Genomic DNA, 21,935 nt, shown 5'->3' on the forward strand with positions numbered 1-21,935 from the left:
GAATGTCTACCCATGTGTATAAATAGGTACCTATCTTGTTTCCAAAGAGACCGTTAAAAACTGTTAAATGTTTTGGCATTGTTCATAATTTTCCCTACAACATTTAACACATCTGTCATCCAAAYTGTGCGGTTTTGTAGATAGGAAAGGTTTATATGGATATAAACTCTTACGGTCATTTTTCCTGTTGATCAGCATAGCTCCCTTCAGATTCTGTCCTTCAGTCTAACAAGTGAGTGATTACTGCAGACTACCAGTGTTTTTTCTCTGGCATTTTATTCCCTGGTAAAGATATATGGCATGTCATCAGTGTTATTAAATGATGCTTTTTCTCTCAGCCTTGAGTTAACTAATTAACTATATTTTTGGAAGAAGAAGCAGGGAGAAGTGAGCAAATCAGCGAGTGCTGACAGCACAACAGAGGGAACTCCTGCAGATGGATTCACAATCCTCTCCACCAAAAGCCTCTTTCTTGGCCAGAAGGTATGTTCCTGCAGTTTTATAAATGAATACCTGGTTTTCAGTGCTGCTTAGGGAATACCCCCGCCCACTATCCCCATTTCCCCCCAAGTCTATGTACAATTGACATTTCCATACTGAGCAGGTGTGGAGGTGTGTCCTTAAACAAAGAAATTCCCTGAAGCAGCTTCTAGAACATTATAAATGTGCAGAAATGGGTCTTTATGTGCCTACATATTGAGATACGCAGATATAAGGAAAGCCTGTGTGCTTGTAAGCTCTCTCACCTTGTTTRTAGAGAGCATAAGTGTTGCAGCTAAGCTGCTCAGAAATTATTCTGAGGATGAAATGGCTTTTCCAAAGGGCAGCCCACTTCATTGCTGATATCAGTGATTTGCAGGCTTTTATCAAATTCCATTTTAGACATTTGTTTGTACTAGTGGTTTTGTGCTTGATTCTGCTTTGTTTTTTACTGAAGTTAATGCTGTGTAATAACAAGTGATGCTTATATGAAAAGCTAGAAGTCAGTGATTCTTTTTTTATTTTTTCCCTGTGAGTGTGTTTTGAGATTTGGAGTGAGTTGATACAACTACATATCCATTTAAAGAGACAATTCAGTAAGTTAATCCAGTCTCTTATCTTGAAACTTGAAACCTTTAGTTTGTGATAGAAATTTTTTTAAGTAAAACAGCATCTTCTGTCATCCAATAGTCAGATCATTGTGTTCTAAGTCATAAAAGATGAGCCATTTTTTGTTCATCATGGAATGCATCTCCTCTGACTCATTTTTCTTTATATTGAGGTCCTTCTCCACATACCCTTGGCACACTTTGTCTGCTAAGTTTAATGTGCATGATAGTAGAACTATTTTTTGCAAGACTTCTGGTTTTCTACATGTAGTTTAATAGCCAGAACCAGATTGTCAGCTTGGTGTGTTTTGCTATTTGGCTATTTCGAGGGCGATGATCTTGAACATATATTCAGGGGTTAGAACATTTTGAAGGCTTGATTAGAAACTGAAATTTTTGAACTAAACTACTGTTTCAAGAAAGCAAGTCTTGTAGACTTTTGGAACTGATTTTGAGCTCCTTTTAGTTACCATGGGAAAACTGTAATAAGAACTGTACTAAGTCCAAAGTTGGGCTTTTAACAAGCCTGATCCAACAACTCAGTTGAGCTTAACTGTTAGTTGTGTGGAAGAGAAAGGCGAGCTCCAAGGCCCCTCAAGCTGTGGGGAACAGACAGGTTAGTGTAAGAATCTAAGGGTTATGTCTAATAAATACTTTATGAGTTTAAAACAAAAGTCTTGCCTTGTTTGAGCTGATGAACAGTATATTAATGTACATGATCTGATTTACCCCCCAAATAACACATTGATACCAACTTGAATTCTTTCAAATGTTCATGGCAAGACTAAAAGTGTGGAAAGCTTTTTAAGCTTTAAGCCAAGAAAATTTGCACTACATTCATCAGAGAGGTTTTATTTAGCATAGAGGCAAAAAGAAACATCCTACCTCATTTTTAAATATTTTCAGAGCATTCCCCAGAAATTATTTTTCAAAACATGCATTTTCCAAGTTACCAAAATATGTTTGGTTTTTTTTTAATGATTAAAAAGGCAAAGATAAAACTTTCAGTAAATGTGATGGTGAAAGCAGTGGGATTTTAGTGCTTCCTGTGTCCTAAACTCTAGGTGCATTTTTGCATGGGTTTGCCTAGCAGGACAGGATGCCACTTGCTAAGTGTAGCAGCTGGGGACCTTGTTGGTCGTGGAAGTTGTTAACTATTAAAGCGACACAGGGACATTTCAAATAATTGCTTTATTTTGAAAATTTACAAATGATATATAAGAATTACCTTAAAAAATATATAGTGACTGTGAATCAATTAAATCCTTATGCTTAGCCCTTTCTACATGCAATTGCTGTTTAAAAAGGTAATATTGATTTTTTAAATACTTATCTAAATCTCTCAAGTCAGACTGTTTTTCCAGGGGGGAAAAAAAMCATAAACAAAGAAACAAGTGTTTTGTTGTAGTTTTCAAATTATTGCCACATGGAATTTGTAAACATAACAAGCTAGTAATTTCCCTAAAAGCGTAGGTAGTTATTTTAAGCCATAATTTTGCCACTTGACTTTCTGATAGGCAAAAGTTGCTCGTGACTTGCATGTCACTCGTTCTCAGAGAGCATGAGGACAGGAGGTGCTTGCCTGTCCTGGAGAATTCCCGCTATTCAACATAGCCTTGCTCTCCTAAAATGGGAATCTGGAGGGAGACAAGWCTCCTGAATTCATGGACAGGGAGGACAGTGTGCTTAGGTGGTTCAGGTAGAGGTCTGGACCTTGTCCTCTAGTTGTGTTGGATGTGGAGGAGCTGTGAATCACCTCATCTTTCTCTGTCGCCTGCCCCATCAGTGACATGGAGATCCTGTAGTATATGTATGCTCTACACACGGGTGGCAGCAAAGCCCAAAGTTTAAGACATTCTGAGCTGCTCCATTTAAATAGCAAAGGGATTCTTGTTAATCACAGTGATTTAAATGGTTCCTGAATTTTAGCACATTGAGTTCTCAGGGTATTTTAATGCTCTCTATGCTCTGAATAGAAATATAAACTGTAGTGCAGACACAGGAACTGARAACCAAAAAGCCCAGCCAAAGAATCGTCAGCATCTTTCACACCTCCTGTGACCTCCTTGAACATCATAACAGCCTGTCTAGTAGATCTGCCAAACGGGTATCTGCTAGATCAGGAAATTATTAGATGTGGAGAAGCCAGAAAATAATCCTGTTCTTCCTGCCATGTCACTCATAAGGTTTTAATGGGAAAAATCTTTCTTTTTGACTCCACGTTTGGAAAAGAGAAAGGTTTTACTTGTAAGAATAGGCTCTCCATCTTTAATGTCCTCAGATTTAATTGCAGAAAGTAAAATTGAGAACACTGCAAACTCGGGTATAGTTCAGATTTTAAAACGTACTGTTATTGCATAAAATCTTGAGATAACTTTGCTGGCATTCATGCAAATTGAGAGAGATGGAGSGATCAAGATATGTCAGAGAACCATTCATTTATACTGTAAAAGTGCATTAATACTGTACAATCAAGTATTAGAAATGGGTTGATTTTTAGATGATTGTGCATTCTGCAGATGCCATCCCAAAGGAATTTTCTAACATTTCCTATTGTAACAGACACTGTGTCAGACCTCAGGCCTGAGCACTGGGGTTTGCCCTCCAATAAAGCTCTCAGCCTGTTGACTTGCATCAGGCATCTCCAGTTTTCTGTATGAAGCTGTTCTTAAATAATATAAGATCAAGTCCTCCCCCGAGCAAAATTTCCATGACTTTAAAGGTGATTTTGTCTGAAACGCAAGACTTTTCTGCAGAAATACTTAGGGATGTGCTAAGTGCCATCTGAGTTTTATTTAATACATTTAATTTAACRATTTAAATGTTACGTAAATTATGTCTATTCTTTGTTGCACATGTACATGGAAGTTATGGCTATCTTTAAAAAAAAGTCTSTTAGGGAGGTTGCTTCTTTCCTCTAAAATACATATGCCATGCTATGATGTAATAGCATCATGCAAGAACTTAATCAAGGATTTTATGCTATAAGAAAGCTTTTGTTTTATGCCACAGTATTTGGCAATTAGCTAATAAAGTGTTGAACAAGAAGTGSAAAACTTAGCCAAATAACTCTTAGCTGCCAGCACAGGCCTGTCTGTGTTGGTCAGCTTTTTAAGTATTTCTTCTTGTTAAATAAGACTTAAATTACCAGAAATAGTGTAAAGGTGTAAAGCTAAAATGGCCTGCAGCTGATACAGCTCTGGCAAAACCTTGCAGAACACAGGGAATTAGGGATCAAAAAGAGTCAACTATAAAATTAACAAAATACACATAGGTACATATTACTACGAAAATCTCCACAGAACAGTCTTTTGGTGTGTGCATGTGTTTTGTTGTTGGTTTTTTTATTTCAAAATTCATAAAGTTTCTTTAACATTTTGGTTTGGTTTGATTTGACCATTTATTTATTTATTTTAAACAGCAGTTGCTTGTAGTCAAACTCAAGACTCAAACTCAACTATAAATAACTTGCCACGTGTGAAATATTAAAGAATTCTGGAAAGTAATATTAAAGGATTCTTACTTGGAAAGTAAGCTGTCTTAGATCTTTTTACACATTCCCCCACAGACCCATACAGGGCTGAAGCACACTCATTTGTAGCCAAAAACACCCTGTTTTGAGGGAACATAGTTTACTCAAGCAAGTTGCATAAAATTAGAGGCCTTTGAAAAGAAAAAGACGGTCAATTCATATAATCACATGAATGAAATGGAAGTGCTTTTTTCATATAATATATGGATGTTGGCCACCTTAAATGATCCATTCACTCGTATTGGTTTCATGAATTGACGCATATATTCCCGTAAATTAGTAAATTCACATACAAGTGCAGCGTATTTCAATCAGTTAAGCTTACAAAAATGGAACAGAAAGCAACAGAGGAAACTCAGCTGTTCATGAGAATAATTCTTATCTAAATGTATTTTGTTACACTGAAAGGTTATATTTCATAGGTTGAATTAGAAGGGCCTTAATTTAGAGGGAAACTTGCACTTAATTTGAGCTGATTTCAGGACTTACATAAATGAACAAGAGCATTGTCTTTAATTTGCACATTGCCTAATCAGCTATCAAAATAGTCCTTTAAAATGCATATACATACTGGTTGTGGATATAATTTATAATAGATAATGTATTTCCATATATGAAAGAGTCAGAAAGATTTTATGCACATTAGTGTTTTAATTTAGGGGCCAGTAAACCTGGTGCATCTGAAATTAGACATCCCAGCACTGGATGCAAAGCAGTGTTAACCAACCTCTGCTTTTAAGCTTCCCCACGTGCCTGCGTGTGCTGCAGCTGCTGCTTTTGCTGAATCTGGCCTTTACATCAAATTGCCTCAGATGACAGAATTGATTCTGCACTGTGGATCACAGAACCCCAAATTACCAGTAATGACCAAATTGTGCTGTCATGTTACACCTCTGAGCACTTGCAAAAAGTATCCTTGGTAGCAGGGGCTGGCAGTGTCAGTCCCTTACCACAGATAATCTGTTTTTCTCCTTTGAATTTAATTTCAGACTTTATATAATAGTTTGGAATCTTGCTCRAAATGTGTTTTGAGAAAAATCTGCACAGCCTCATATTTCATTAATTTTTTATGTTTTCCTGAGAACATGAAGTGCAGATATGAGGTTAATCTCTAGGTATTTGTGCTAACCTCCTTGCCCTGCTATATGCCCATTATAATCTTTCTAATTTTGTAGCGATTAAGATAGCAATTTGGAGACTTGTTTAAAATACATGGGTGTTAATGGGTAGGGTTCAAGGGCAACAGTGGGTGGTGTTAAAAATGCTATTTTCATAAATGCCTAAAGGAAGTAAAGCAAATAAAAGCTCTCCKCTAGACTGCAGAGTACCTGCACTATAATTACTGAACATGTAACATTACCTATTTAAGGTACTTTATCAGCCATTCCACAAAAGTCAGCAGCAGAGCTGTGCAAGTGAAAACCCAGGAGCCTGCAGTGCAGCCCATGGTGACCAAAAATATGGAGCAAAAGGTCCTGCCCCCTTGTAGGAGGAGGTGTCCCTGGAGGCAAGTGCCTGTTTCTCAGACGTGCTCACACTGATGGGGTAAATAAGGAGGACTATCTTTAATCCCAGCTCAGTTCTGAATACTCATGACACATTCCTAGAGGTGATGCAGAAGAAAGGGTTGGAGTGCCATTCATCTACACTGTGAGACCAAACAATCCCCTTTTATAATGGGAAAATAAGAGTCCCACRTAGCAGTCATTGTAAAGCCCAAACAGAGCCTGGTAACAGGGACATCACTTTCTTCCAGACTGAACAATGTTTGAGTCTTGCGTTTGAAAGTTTTTTGGTAATAACCCTCCTTTATGACCTGCCTTTTATTTTGCATATTTGTTTGCAGTGATGCTATCTCCATCTGTGTTGCAAAGCTCACTTTTCTGCAGCTTCTCTGTGATTTCCCAGCTGTCCTGTTATTTCCCACCTCATGCTTTTCTTTTCAGCTGAACCTTATTCACAGTGAAATCAGTAATTTAGCCGGCTTCGAGGTGGAGGCCATTATCAATCCTACCAATGCTGACATTGACCTTAAAGATGACCTAGGTAAATGGGGCATGGGTTGACACAACTAACGGTCACATGGATATTATGGAACCCAGAATTTACTCGCTAGGACTTCATACATTAAACTAAAAGCAGAAATTCAGATCTTCCAASATCTCTTCTTTTGGAAGAGCTACATTCAAAAGACATTTCATCAATCTGAATACTTGCATGTACTGCTAGCCATCAAGTTGGTTTTGCTTACAATCATTTAAATTCTTTTCCATAATGATCATATGTGACTGTTAGCTATTTTGGGGGGGTTCTTACGTGGATTCTTTGAGGACTAAAATACTTTTTTGTCAGGTTGTTGTCAAAATAAGCAGTTTCTCCATTCTAACTGCAACCTCCTTTTCTTCTGATATTCAGAGTAGGATAGAAATTTGCAAAGTGGGATGATTAAGTAATTATCCCCATTTTTTTTTTCTACCTTGATTTTGTGTTCAGTTCAGTCACATAATTTGTTTTTGTTGTGCTTAAATTACTCCCTCTGTGTAACTCTCACATTCAGCTGAAAACGAATATTGATGTTAGAGCAACACTGACCTTGAACATGGAGGGTGTATCGCTTTTAAAGCTTCTCGCTTSTTTCAGATTTAAAAAATCCTTCTTTGAGAAAAGCCTGTTCTTCATCAAAAGTAAAAAAGAATTAACTTTCTTGCATTATGTTCAGTTTTCCGTATTTATTTGAGTATACCTGCTGCTGTCATTGTGTTTAAGCCTGCCTTAATAGAACGCAGCACTTAATTCTTCAAATACTGCATTTCCTAAAAAAAAGGAATGCATAAAGGTATGTGTAATTGAACAAGAAATAAGAAGACAAATTATAAATTGGCCATCTTCAGATACATTTACATTTTTACATCTGTCTCAACTGATGATGTCTGCTTAGAGAGAAAAATTAAAAAGCGGTCTGCTGTTGGAAAAACTATTTGCCCACCACATCATTAAAAAATAAGCCCTAGCTCTAACATGTGAGATGAATCRTTTGTAGTTGTTAAAGTGAATACGATACAACCCTGCCTGCAAATAAATGTTTTGCTCCATGTGAAGGAGACTGTCATTTTTATGAAACATGGTAATTTTTAAAATTAGTGCCTGTCAGTTTATGGATGCTGACAAAATGGAGAAACTAATTATTTTGTTTGGTTTTGATGATCCTGAATTTCTTTCTTAAACAGATTCCATATCTTAGTGTCATGCTCTATGGGATAYTGGTTTGTCCTAGGTTTCTACAAAGTGAAATGGGGTATTAGCTGATTTAAAAACTTTGCAAATGATCTCATGTGATTGCTCTGACTTGTCCTTTTAACACTGATTTGAACGTGTCATGCTCAGTATTCCTCCTCCTGTTCCCTACACCCCTTTCTCTACACACACCTGCACACACCACCCAGCATACTCCTCTGGCGCAAGGTTTGGAGGTGTAAAGGTAGGAGAACACGGACGTTGGTACATGTGTAAATGTAGAGCCTGTGCTGGGTCTCTGTCCAACGTGGTTGATATACATCTGTTTACCTGTTGTAGTTGCAAGTTGTACAGGCTGACATTGCCACGATCGACAGTGATGCTGTCGTTCACCCGACAAACTCTGACTTCTACACCGGTGGTGAAGTAGGTAATGGCAAGTTCAGTGCTGCCGAGTTTGTATGTGTGTGCATGGTAAATCAGCAGCCACAAGCTTGTTGTAGCTATGCAGATCTGCATTCGTTTCTCGCTTCCAGCAGTCCTGAGCAATGAGAAAGGGAAACGAGCAAGTGCAAACCCAGTAGGCAGTTCTGATTTTTACCATCAAATCAGACTTTCAACAGAATGCACCACCAAAATTTAAAGTGCAGCATGTTCAACGCAGGCCCGTGACCAAGGAAAATGACTTACCCTATTATTTGTCTGACACGTTAAACGTGTTCATTTGGGTAAAGTTTGAGTCTTGGTCTGTAGATTTCTGCCTGGTTCCAATGCACTCTCTTCATGCCAAGTTTCAGATGTTCACGTCTGACAAGCTGCATCTCACCCATCTGCAGTTTCTGAACTCTTAAGATCAGTTCGTTTTTTCACGTTTTTGTTTGTGGGCCAGTTAACACAGTCCTGCTGAGCTGCCCTTAGAATCCCAGGCACTCATGTCTGGTGTTGGCTGCATATGTTTTTCAGATGGGCATTTAAGCTACACTGGTGAGAGAAACCATAACAGACAATACAGTATSTAATAGTTGCCCTGAGTAACTCTTCCCTTAGTAGCATGCTTCTATATGCAGCTTTCAGTGCAGTATTTCAAAGGTTGTCCTACCTGGATAACAGGATTTATTGGACTGCCATGGTAATTTAAGAAGCCAAATCAGAATTTGGGCTGAAAACAGAGGTTGCTGGTAAGGGCACTGACCTACCATAATTTACGAAAAAAGTCACACGACCCCAGCCGGTTGTATCTTAACCTCCTGCTCCTCTGCGACCAGGGCCCTCGTGCCCTTGGCCCTGCTGCAGTAGTGGCTGCAAGGGACACATGTCCTGCAGGATGGCAGCTCCTGCCGTGGCCCCTTCTCCCGAAGGGGCTGCTCTTCTGGCAACATCTGCACCAACGCAGCCCTCTGTATCCCATTGAAACAGGAACAGTTTTGTCTTGGCTGGCTAAACACCTCACGCAAAGACATTAAAAGAAGCATCAGAGTAACCCTGTGTCTCGGGAATGTGCTTCTAAGGCCCGTCAGGTTCATTAAGCTACTTATCTCTTGACAAAGAAATGCTTTCGAACCCACCCTGCAAGGCAAATTCTCCAAGCTGCACTGCTCGGACTTTAATGTAGGTTCCTGTTACCTCTGACTGCTGTAAGAAAGAATAGAAGTGCACAAATGCTTAGCTTCCAGTAATTAACTTTTACCCATCTAAATTTTATTTTTAATTTTTATTTATTTTTTACCCTAACAAGATAAATGTATTGGGGGCTTATCCTGAGAGTTTTAGAGCCTAAATTTCTGCTAACGCTGTTTTCAACACTGATACCAATGCCTGCTTGGAAAGCATGAGATAATGACCTGATTCTCATGGGAGTGACACATACTTATGCCAAGCTACTAACCTTGAAGCCAGGAAGCAAGACTTCCATCAAGAAACTTGCCTATGTTGTGGAAAATGGTTAAATACAGTATAGCCTTTCCAGGATGAGGCTAATTTACAATATTGTTCTGAATGTAAATGTTTCAGTCTAAACCTTCAGCATTAATTATAAAAGAACATCATTGTAGAGGAAAAGCAGAAAACGTCACTGTTTCATAACAAATACTTCTGCTYGTTGCACCACATCTGCAAGGAGAGTTCAGTTTATGTGAAATAAGCTGTTTAGGTTCTTTGTTGCTTTTAATTATAAATTAATTCCCAGTAGAAGGAAAAACACCAATGCTTCTAAACTGAGTTAAACCAAACTAGGCTAAGTTGCATTAAATGTACAACTTTGCAATGGCAGAGGAACAGCCTAGTTAACAGATATTTTCTGTTTGTAGGTCCTACACAAGGCTTATGTTTCTCCTTGAAACAGGAGATATTAAAGATTGAGTAATTAGGTCTGATCTGAGTTCATGAACTCAAGGGAAATACTATGGAACCATACATACATATATATTTTTATATATRTGAACTAGATTAATATGGAGTGTATTCAACAAGAATATAACTAGCGTGGTGGACAGYCCCTATGTGTCCCCATCCATTCCCTGTCAGAGTGATTTTACAAAACCCTGCTATTAAACCTGGTCTATTAAATGGCTTCAGCAAAAGGTGTACAATAGCATTATGCTTTGGAAAGGCCATTTATTTCCTCTCAGTTCTCCCAGCACGTGCTCCTAAGACACTTGCTGCTACAAATACAACCATTAATGTCTTTGTTAATGTCTTAGTAATGAAGTGTCTTCCTCTTGGTCACACAAGGATAGATAATTTGGATCAAAGTGTTGAAGTGTTTATATAAAAAGGTTAAAATGATTACGAGGGGGCAGATTAAAGTCTGATCAATACAGTCTGACCTTGCAATCCAGCTTTCAGCAAACACCCTTTGTGAACTCCTTATGAATAAAGCAATAAAAGCTTGGGTTCATTTTAATTACCCACAGCTTTTTTACCCCAAAGACAATAGACTACCCACAGTAAAGATACAAGGAGAGCCATAGAGGTAGTTTTTGAATGAAAAAACAAGTACATTCCTTTATTGTCTGTCAACAAGCTTTTAATATTCATTTTGAAAAAAAAAAATTAATGATGTCAAAGCAAACCATCTCACAGCTCTCTTAGGGTTAACCCTAGTTAATAGACTGAATCTTGGAGGAGAGTCTCTGCTTCCCTGGGCATACAGTATGTGCACTTCCATCAGAAAATGCAGTTTTTCTTTCTTCATCAGTGAAAGTAAGGGGTTTCACGAAATAAATGTCTGGACATTTAGAGGTCTTAGTTCTGAATTTTTGAAAACCACTTTTCAAAGTAAGAAATCAGAGCCTTTATGATTCCATTGCTTCTTACTTAGCTACCTTTATAATTAATATGCACAGTGAAAATTTATTTGGGATGCTTATGTAGTCAGGAAAATGCTTTATTGGGTTTGGTTTTTTTTCCTTTTTTTTAATATATATAATAATAATATCTAAAACTAGAGCTGCAAAATAAGATCTAAACCATTTAGTGATGGACTGCCTTTGTAAACTGCATACCTTTTGGTTGCCCTGAAACATTGCACAGCTCTTCTCTTCCCAGATTGACTTTGTCCAGCTCCTTAGCTGTAGTTAGAGAAGTTCATTGGAGGAATATGTTCCTTAGAGACTCTCCTTATTTCTGAGGCTCTTCCTCTTGGTTAAAGGTGGCTCAACAAGCTGGGCAGTTACCAAGTAAAGCAGCCCGCTGCACTCACGAGACTGTTTCATTCCTGGTGCCACCTGTTGGGGTCAGGGACCAAGATCAGGTGAGTTTCAAATTCTTATTGTGGCAAATGGCTCTTTAAAACAATTTATAAGAGAGAGGGGAAATGAATCTTAGGGGAAGGAATTATGAACCTTCGACACCCTTGAGCTAGCACATTCTCCTGGAACATTTCACCCTGGCAGATGCTCGTGATAAGAAAGGAGATAAGGATGTCATGCCCGATGTATTGGCATTAAAGTCAGAGTCTGAGCATGTTAGCAAGGGATACAGGCGTGAGGTTTTTGGGTTGTTAGGGTTGTCGTCTTTGGTTTTTTCTTTTTGTTGTTGTTGTTGTTGTTTTTAATGACTAGCTAATTCTGAAGTCCCAAAAGGTTTAGATCTTACTTTGCAGTCCCCAAAACATGTTTGGGCAGAAAAACCCAGAACGTACAGAATGGCAAGTAATGACGAGTCACACGTGTGCTGTGCAAACCTGGGAGCCGAGGAGTAAAATAACCCTTCTCTGTTCAAGGGAGCACTTTGGAAAAGAAAGGCGGCAAGGAGTTTGTGGAGGCTGTCATTGAGCTCCGCAAAAAGAACGGGCCCTTGGACATAGCGGCAGGTGAGGCTGCGCTCCGGGAAGCCACCRCGGCTTGTTTTCAAGGACAGAAGTTCAGCTCTGTTAAACGTCTCCTTTTCTGTCTTTCCCCGGACTTAAGCACTTGCTTAAAATTAAGCATCTACTAGGTATGTTCACAGAGTCACAGAATGGTTGAGGTTGGAAGGACCTCTAGAAATGATCTAGTCCAACCCCCCTGCTCCAGCAGAGCATGTGGCACAGGGCGGCATCCAGGTGGGTTTGGAAGACCTCCAGAGAAGGAGACTCCACAACCCCCCTGGGCAGCCTGTGCCAGGGCTCTGTCACCCTCACAGTGAAGAAGTTCCTCCTCACCTGGAGATGGAACTGCCTGTGTTTCAACTTGTACCCGTTACCCCTTGTCCTGTCACTGGCCACCACTGAAATGAGCTTGGCCCTTTCCTCCCTGCATCCCCTCTTCATGTACTTATACATATTAATCGGACATTATTTAATCGGTGCCCAAGTCACCACTGTAAAAGCTTCTGATTTTTCAATCACTATTTAGCAAAATTTCTGTAACGTCTGGGAACAACCTCATCTTGTAAAGCAGAGCAGTAAAGTTTGATGCATCGTGGTATGTAATTTTACGCCATCTGTGAAATTGCTGATACATGTTRTTCATATAGAACTCCGATTCTGCCATCTGTGTTTATGCTATGAAAATAAATATAGTGCGTGCAGTTTTGTAAACAAATTCTGACTGAAGCTGAGGAGAAGGAGATCTAAGGCTTCAGCTATGACAGGAGAAATTATGAGTGTTTACTTCAGTGCTTAATGCAGCTTTTTTTTTCTTCCTGGTTTGCTTTTCATTTACATTTTTAATAGTGTTTTCTTGGCATTCTGTTTTTTTTTTTCTTTTTTTTGCAAAGAAAATGTAGAATGAATTACTCGCCTATTCTTTGCTCACTTCTGTACAGTACTCCTTATCAAGATGCCGGTTAGCAAGGCCAAAGTGAGCTCAGAACCGGATTTCATTGATTTGGGAGAAAGATTTATTTTCTGAGCCACCACTTGATTCCTTAGATCCGAGAGCTGCACCAACAGAAATGGAGCCCAGTTAGTCTGGAACTACTGGTAGAGACTTCAGAGTAGAATTGTCCCACGTCCTTTCCCCAAGTTTATTGATTATATGGATATTTCCTTAGGCTACCGACAACCAGGATCCTACTGTGCATATAGGAGTAACTAGCACAGAATTTGTCCATGCTTCTTTTTTTAATAGAAAAAGTCTAATGTACTTTCTCTTCCGGTGTGTTTTGATGTGGAATAAGTGGCCATTGCTCTTGGTACTCAGACACTGAGAGCCAAGAGTAGAGAAATATCTGCTGTTTTTATTGGTCCTTTCTTGAATTTATGACGTATTCTGAATTTGCCAACATTTTAGGTGCACATTATGACAAATTACAATCACCTAACACTGAGGATCTTCAATATGTAAAGAACCTACCTACAAATCTATAAAACTATAAATGCTTGTGCTTCCATTGTCCCTAAAAATTTACACTACTTATTAAGCTCCTTTCAGAATAGCACATGACAATGTTTTTTTCTGCAGCAGCTACAGAATACTGTCCAGATATGATGATAATGCTCCAGAAGTTCTTTCTATGATATTTAAATAACAAAAAGCCTCACAAACATTCTGTAATGGAGCAGAGAATTTTTGGCCTTTAAGCACCTTTACAGACCTGTGAGAGTTTTTTGTTGTTGTTTTGATTACTTTATTATTATTTTTGTAGAAGCAAGCTCTCATTATTTGCCTTTGCTTTTGTGGGCATAAATAATTACATCCCAAAGGCTCTCAGAGGGCTGACGCTTTGTGAAGTTTCCATGAGACTTGTGGGCTCTTGTGGGCCTTTGACTAGGAATCKTCTGTTACATGAGCTAGTGAATAGAGTATTTTTCTTCCACCTTTTCTTTCCTTTTTTTATTCCTTTTTCTTTATTAAGCAAATCAAGGCTTTAATTGCAACACTGGGCCTGCGGGTTCAGAGTGGCACCAATCCTGCTCTCCCGTTTTCTGGCAGCCAGAGCACAATCTGCTGCCCTGCCCTGGGAAGCGGTGAGCAGGGAATATGTTGTCCTGTTGGGAGAAGGCCACAATTCCGKAGCCCGGCTGACTGCCAGTAGTTTGTCTACAGGCTCTCCCACAACCACTAAATCCCCACACATCCCTAACAGTATCATGGTGATAATATTCAATTAGGGTGGTGAAAAATCTTTTCCATTTCTTTGTACGTATATAAACACAGCAAATCAAGCAGTATAAATCTGGAAATGCATCCTGTCCAACAGTCTGTCAAATATGTGATGAAAAAGGTAAACTAACAAACAGCTTTTGTTTAGGCAATCAAGGGTGAGCTGTACACAAAAAGCTTGAATAAAAACAGTCGCCTTTACACTTAGAAATGAAACTGGAAATAAAGGAAAAATCTTAAATGAATTCACCTCTTTTCTAGCCTTCCTTACCAGTTTGCAGAATAGCAAGAGTTTTGAACTGGTCCCAGTTTGGGCCACAGTATGATCAGGAGCTGGCTAAACAAACTCTGTATTTAGCAAGAATAGCTCAAGTTCCCAGAGGTCACAGCTCTCGCAGTGCATTATCCTGACATTTACTGTAGCTCTGCAATAAGGTCTGAACCAAAGCAAGATCATCCCTTGAATGGGTTTACATTCTACCAGATTACTGCCTTTCTACTTAGACATGACACAAGTTTGCCCAATCCCCAGTATAAATGTGTTTCCTTTGATGTCACTCATGAATTCTTGCTCTCTCTAAAATAAGCTCTATTATAGCTATGATTTATAAATTACCACAGTGAAATACAGCTGGAAATGGAAAATGCAAAGTCTCTGTAATCATGTTGTATTTTAAGCCTGTGCGGTTTGTAATCTAAAACATTCAGAGGGGCTAAAGGAAGGTCCGACAATTGTTTGCTATTTTAATCACATATGCACTCTCTTAATGCTAATGAGAGGAAAGCAATTATGTTTCACTTTCATTTCTGACTAGCTGTTGTCAGTGCTGGCCATGGATTGCCCGCAAAGTTTGTGATCCACTGTAATAGCCCGGGTTGGGGCTCAGACAAATGCGAGGAGCTGCTGGAAAAGACAGTGAAGAACTGCTTGGCGCTGGCTGATGAAAAGAAGCTGAAATCAATTGCATTTCCTTCAATTGGCAGTGGCAGGTAAGGCTGTTATGCAAACCTTGTACTTGATGCCAAATTGGTCACATTTTCTATGCCATCACATATGTTCCGGTTCTTTCTTCCTACAATAATAACTCTGTTCTTGTTCATTTAGATCAATTCTCTGCATAAAATATTTCTTGTAGATTCGTTCAAGCTGCACATGGGCCCTACAATATTCTCCTGAATCCTAGTTTAACTTTGGCAGGTCTAGCAATGATCCTGCAGAAATTTTTAAAGCATAAAAACAGGTTAATATACCCTTTAAGAGTATATTGGAAGACCTTTTTCACTCTATCAATTTGTTCATATAAATTGCAGGTATGGAGGAGAACATGAAGAAAAGGGAACTGTTTTACCTAGTTTCACTGCATAATTAAACCTATTATACATATATCTTACACAGGATAGCCAGAAGACATGTCTTAGTGTTAGTTTAAGCGTCAGACTTGAAAAGCCTTGATTCTAAGGATTTGCAGAGTTACTTCAAGCTTTCTCCCGAAATCCATAAGCTGAATTCCACGCAGTTTACATCATGGAACTCTTCCAGAGAGAAAAAAAAAAAGGCCTTAAAGTCTTTGCCAAGACTGTTGAAAGTCAAAGTCTAAAGTTAAGGTCCTTTAGCTGCGATAGGACGCTTAATGCCTTTGAAAATTGAATCACATTCTTAAAAGTCTAAATATGGACTAGAATTTTAATTTGAGGCTCCTGGGGATGTTGGAGGGGCYGATGCAGCTGGAGCTTTTTGTCCTTAATGATGGCTCAATAGGAAGACCAAGGACCAAATCCATGCTGAATTACAGTTGTGTATTTAACCCTGAACAACTGCTGCTTTGAACTTGCCAAAGAAGTTGCCCAATCTTCTTCAGCGATAATAATCTTACCATTGTGCCATGTTGCAACATGAGATTAATTCCTGCATCTTCTATGTGAGGCAGAGAGAATTATGTGAGCTTTATGGGGTAAATGGCAATAAAGATATAGAAGTTTCACTGGGATAATAAATTTAAGTAACTCGCATCAGACTGAGCTTCAGAAGAAGGCTGGTAGATGTGAATGACATTTTAAGGAGGTAACATAAGCCAGTTCTGAAGAACCATACAGAAAACACAGCAGAGGATTCACAGTGACCGTTTGAATKGGCTGTCGAGCTACTTGGGTAGTCAGTAAAAAGAGAAGCTCTTCTGGACAACGATCCAGCAGAACTAAACCAGGCTGTTCTGTGAATTGCCTTTCAGGAGAAACTCTTATTCCTCCAGTGATTACAGAGTGTCTATGGAGCTGTTTATTTAGGGCTCTAAAGGGAGGCTGTGTGAGGTATCTTACCTGGAGTCCATTTTTACTGGATAGCTCCCAGTAAGAACCATTTGCAAATGTTGCTGTGAAGCAGTTGATTGGTGTTGGAGCAGGGTGAAACCCTGAATAATCACAGGATTCACATTCTGTTATCAAATCTGGTTACTGACAGACAAGATTTGTGGCTGTGTTGTCAGCTTGGCGCATGCACATAATTCTCACTCAAGCCAGTTGAAGTAATGGAGAGGAATCAACAGGCCTTGGGAAGTATATAAGTTGTATATTTTCCCTTTCTTTCTTTAGAGATACTCAAACATAAATTAATTTTGAGGAAAAAAAGAATATATTCTGACAATACTTGTTTTTATAAAGTCAAAAGCATTAAAAAGTAAAGCTTTTAAGGACAGCAAATGCCAAAGACAGCACATGTATGCAGCTGTTCTGGTACAGACATCTGTCAAGCAGACATCACCCAATAAACCCACATAAACAGTTTCATTCTCTTTTATGGTTGAGGAATGGGATTACACGAGGGCAGTTCAAATAAATCATGGGGGGAAATAAAATAGCATTCAGTGGGCCAGATGCTCAGCCGCAGCCAACTTGTGGGAAGCACAAGTTGGGTGCTGCACAGGGGTAGCTTGGAGTTCACACTGGTAGGGCCAGCAGGAGAACAGGGAAAGAAGAGTTTGGGATTGAGCATAAAATCACTCTCTGAGTGGGGATTTCATTCCGAGGCTCTGGCTTTGATCTGGGTTGACGCTAGCTTGGCTGAAGTCTCAAGCTGCCTTTTTACAAGAGTTTAATTCAGAGCAGTAGATCCAAGGCAAGAGGCTTCTGTTGCTCCTTGCAGCCCACACATGGCCACTGGTCAGCATCCTGCTTGGGATTTTTCACCTCTGCCTCTTCCCCTTTTTTGAGGCACTGGTGCTAAATAATTCAGCTTAATCAGCTTCCATGTGTACCTACCTCCTTCAAACGGGAGGCAGCTTTGTTGTCGCTGACTCCCTGCCCTTGCTTTCCTCTGTGTAAGCCCGCAGTAGGAAGTGGCTTCTATGTCCAAAATATATCTCAGTGAGTTATCTCCTTACGTAGCTGATTCTCCCTGGACCAGCTAAATTGCCCTTGGAAGAGTATGTGTTTTTTTCACAGTGCTTCTTGTTTTTCTTTATTTAAGCAAAAATAATTCTAGCAAAAGGAAAAATAAAGCATTTTCAGAACAGAGGGAAAGAGCATGTACTTTCATGTCATGTCATCAGTTTTGAAATATTGCTCTTTGAAAGAATTGCTCTTAAAAGTGTGTTTCATGGTAAGGGCAGTAAGTGATCCGTGACACAGGTAGYTGCCTTTCTCATTTTGCTTCTCGTAGCCCATAGTGAGCAGGTGAGCACAACAGTGTTTTATTATCAGAGTTCGGTGCTCCAGGGAGCAAATGCCAAGCTGTATCACACCTGCTTAATCCAAAGGTGAATTGATCCTGGTTCTTTGAAGAGCAAACATTCAGTAACTCATCAATGTGTGTGATCTGTAAACTGTTAACACCATTCCTCCATGTTATAGGCCAATGTTTCACACGCTGTATTCTTAGGCGTGTTAATTGACACCTCTCTTTTCCCCATTGCTCTTTACTTTGTAAAACTTCCTTGAATAATGTAATTGTTTGCTGTACTTTCTTGGAGGCATTGCGTACTTGAAGTCAGTGGCAGAACTTCGTGAAATCTCCTGCATTCTGGAAACTTCTTACAGTGTTTCCATCACTGCAGGATTCCAGCAGCCTAGCAAGCTATTAAACATCCAGCTGTCAAGTACTGCCCATCTTTGAGTGTTAAAAACTCATTTGAAAATAGTTCCAGTATCTCCTTTTTATATGTCAGCTAGGAAAGATTCAAGCAGATCCATACTTTTTTATCAGGGAACATTGACAATATGTATGTGCACATGTGCATGTGTCAAGCAACCAGATGATGGCCAGCAGGTTCCTTACCATTTCACTGGGGATCTCATCACCYTCAGACTGACAACTCCAATACTCTTTACTGGGGCCAACTTTGCTTGGGGCCACCCTGGCTCCATAGGGAGCAGCATTTCATCAAGGGTATAAATGTGAAAGAGCCTGTAGGAACCRCCCCTCGGTTGCATATCCACCGTTGAAATTCCACCATGCACAAATTTGTCACGTGAGAAAGCCCCGTAACCAGCAAGTTTTGACTTTCCTTTTTCTTTTTCCCTCTCTCCTACTAGAAATGGCTTTCCAAAGCAAACGGCTGCTCAGCTCATCCTGAAAGCCATCTCCAGCTATTTTGTGTCAACCATGTCCTCTTCAATCAAGACCGTGTATTTTGTGCTCTTTGACAGTGAGAGTATAGGGATATACGTGCAGGAAATGGCCAAACTAGATGCCAACTAAGCCTAGAAAGCTTCAGTACCAGCCTCCTTACCCGTCATCCTCCTCCTCCTCCCCAAATCCSTAACTCATCGTGAAGCAGAGCATCCCTTATTTTCAATTTTGCTCATCTAGGGGAATAAAAGTGGGGTTTATTTTTGGTTTTGTTTTTTTGTTTTGTTTTGTTTTCTTATTTTTTCTTTCTAAAATGTTGGCACTGATAGTTGGCATTACTGCTGTTAATGCACTGTATACCAGGCATTGTCTGAATCTAGTGTAATCTAGGAGATTTTATAGTTTTATTTTAATGAAGTATGGATTGAAGCAGAAAGCTGGTAGGAGTACGTAGTCTTTTACTCGTGAAAGAATCAGGCAAACCCTATTTTGTAACTGTGTTGTGGTGCTTTTATCAATACATCGAGTGGCGTTCCTTTCATTTTTTTAAAGAACAGATGCTATAAACCTAATTTGTGTTTGTTTATTGTCTTAATGATAAATCTGGAAGAAAACAAAAAATACAGAAACCCTGTTGTCCTTAATTATATTTACAATTTTGAAATCGTGTGAATTGATTTAGTAAAATGTTTGAACTGTTGCTTTTGGTGTATTTGAATTAATGTTTCTCTTAAGCCTTCATTATGTAAATTCTGAAGTTAGCTCTGAAAAGCAGGACAGAAATACCAAATCCAAAGCAGAGCAATGCTGGTTGATGCAGGGCGTCTTACAGGTACTGCCTGGATTTCTGTGTGCTCCACGACTTCTGAGATCAGATCTTCTTCCAACTGAGACTTCCCAATCGGTGCTTCAGACCTTCCTGTTCAGAATCTGACCTAATTGGCAGTTAAGTTGGGAGGCCTTTTAACCAATGTTTTTTTTGCTGCCTGCGAACACTGCCTAGATTCTTTCGAACCCTTCCACTATTCCTTTGGGCTTTGTAGGTAGTTTAGTTTCTTTTTTTTTATTATTATTATTCCTTTTCGGTCATTCTTATTTGCACAAGATGCAGGATTCAAGTAAAGGCTGGGGCTTTTTTGAACTACTTCCAGCAATTTAATATTAGTCTGTTTGAAGGCATTTTGTATTTTCTCCAAATATTTATGAGCCCAGTTTGCACTGTTTGCCATATAGTTTGCACAGCTGAAATCCATACCAGCATAAACCTTTACAGAAGCCACTTGTTTTTGTACTTTAGGCAAGAAGASGCTACATGTTGGAAAGCTATTTCATATGAATGCTGTTGCTGAATAGGAAGTTCTTCCTTTGAAGTCTTCATCCTACTTTCTAGATAGAGGCATACGTTTCTGATTCTTGCTGAAAATTTCATTTGCTCATGAAAGAGTATTAAACATTCATTCTAGATTGATCCAGAGCAACGAGGAGACTGAATCTGACTCCTTGGTTTCGGTAAGCTCAAAATTCACTGAGATAYGTATCCTGAATAGCAAGTATCACAAATGTGTAGCTTAAGCAAGAATTTGATGGGTTTGCATCAAATTCTGGATCCTTGCGACTTTGGAGTGGACTGCTGTTGGTTTTGTTATTTTAAATACTGACTTTTAAGTGTTTTAAATAACAAAGTTATTTTAAACAAYTACACAAAGCTAAGAAGAGCTAAGAGTTAATTCATTTTGTGCTTCAGTTGCATAAAATGTTTGGCCGTACTATGAGCTCAAACTTAAGACTTTGAAAGAATAAATAAAATGCACCTGATATTACAAACCTTAGAAGGCAGYGGTTCAAGTGGAAGTAAATGAAATCAGTGAAATAATGTGACAATTAGTAATTAATTGTGACATCCCTGTTACTGCAGTTCCRCTGATTTTCATAAAGAAAACAAACTGCACTTTCCACAAATTTCACTAGATGTCACTAAAAGGATTGAAAAATAGGCAAGAACATGARCAAGGGGGTCCTGAGTAAGCCCTGGCGCGAGGAGGGCACTCACTGCTTCAGCAGAGAAGGTTTTTAACACAGAGGAGCACACACATCAGAGCGAGCGTGTGCCCCACAGCCTCTGCGCTCTGAAGTGGACTGTGCTCCAATGTGCTAAGTCTCCAATGCAAAATGGCAATTGCAAGAGCTGAAAACCCCAAACGTGTTCACCCACAAGTATTTTAAAAGCAGTTAGAAGTACAGGCTCCAAAAAGGGCTGTAAAATCCATCCTTACGGCAAGGGTCCTGAAGGGCCCTGAAGAGCTCCTGCCAGAGCAGACTGCAGGCTGCCCTGTTGGACTTCACACGACGAGAGCAGAAGTGGTTTTCTCAGGGAGTTTTTACATCACCTTGAGCATTAGGCTGACCTGCTTCCCACGCAGGCGCGTCCGCAGCCTGGGAGCTCGTAGCGGGTTTTGCTCCTGTTTAAAGTCATTTGCAATTTTGAAGCCAATCTCACAGGGAGTATTGCTGTGGTCTCCTTTTGTGCAAATCCCAGAGCATCCTTCTCCTTCCCAGAGTTTATTCCACAGCCTGCAAACCCGCAGTGTTTGCAGTGAAAACAAAGATCCTGTTGTTCTGACCCAGCGTGTTCCCAGGGTGACCCTGAAGCTGCTGCACAGCCGGTCTCCCCTGCACTTGCAGAAAGGGGAATCTGCCTAGACGGGGAGTTAGCGGCRCTCTGACTTGCCCCTTGCCTCTCAATATTCACCCGTATTTCCCACAGTCTGCAGAAGGAGATCCCGAAATCCAGTGGGCTCTGTCAGAGTGGAGAGCGGAAGACGATGACTGAGGAATAGGCTCAAACCCAGCCGCAGGGCGCAGCATGAGCAGAGCATGGCACGGGCTCAGGAACCTACAAAGTAAGAGATCAGGTTTACAGGCATAACAGAGGAGCAGAAGAAATATCTGCTAATGTACACAGCAGCCAAGACAGCGGTGCTTCTGAAACC

General features: G+C 39.7%; 1 protein-coding gene across 5 annotated transcripts in view; it reads left to right on the forward strand.

Moving 5' to 3' along the window:
• Positions 1-19,645, forward strand: part of LOC112954278 (core histone macro-H2A.1) — a 35,709-nt gene extending 16,064 nt beyond the window's left edge. The window contains exons 4-8 of one of the 5 annotated variants that reach the window (XM_026047417.1): positions 373-483; positions 6,567-6,666; positions 12,077-12,166; positions 15,197-15,371; positions 18,909-19,645. In XM_026047417.1, the coding sequence (XP_025903202.1) occupies positions 373-483; positions 6,567-6,666; positions 12,077-12,166; positions 15,197-15,371; positions 18,909-19,074 (642 nt within the window). In that variant the 3' untranslated portion in view covers positions 19,075-19,645. Of the gene's footprint in view, positions 1-372; positions 484-6,566; positions 6,667-8,193; positions 8,285-12,076; positions 12,167-15,196; positions 15,372-18,908 lie in introns of those variants that run through there. The other 4 variants (XM_026047419.1, XM_026047418.1, XM_026047420.1 and 1 more) reach the window with 4 other exon arrangements.
• Positions 19,646-21,935: the final 2,290 nt, after the last annotated feature.

This window comes from Nothoprocta perdicaria, unplaced genomic scaffold (assembly GCF_003342845.1).
Source record: "Nothoprocta perdicaria isolate Ctin4 unplaced genomic scaffold, notPer1 scaffold_5, whole genome shotgun sequence".
NCBI lineage: Eukaryota > Metazoa > Chordata > Aves > Tinamiformes > Tinamidae > Nothoprocta > Nothoprocta perdicaria.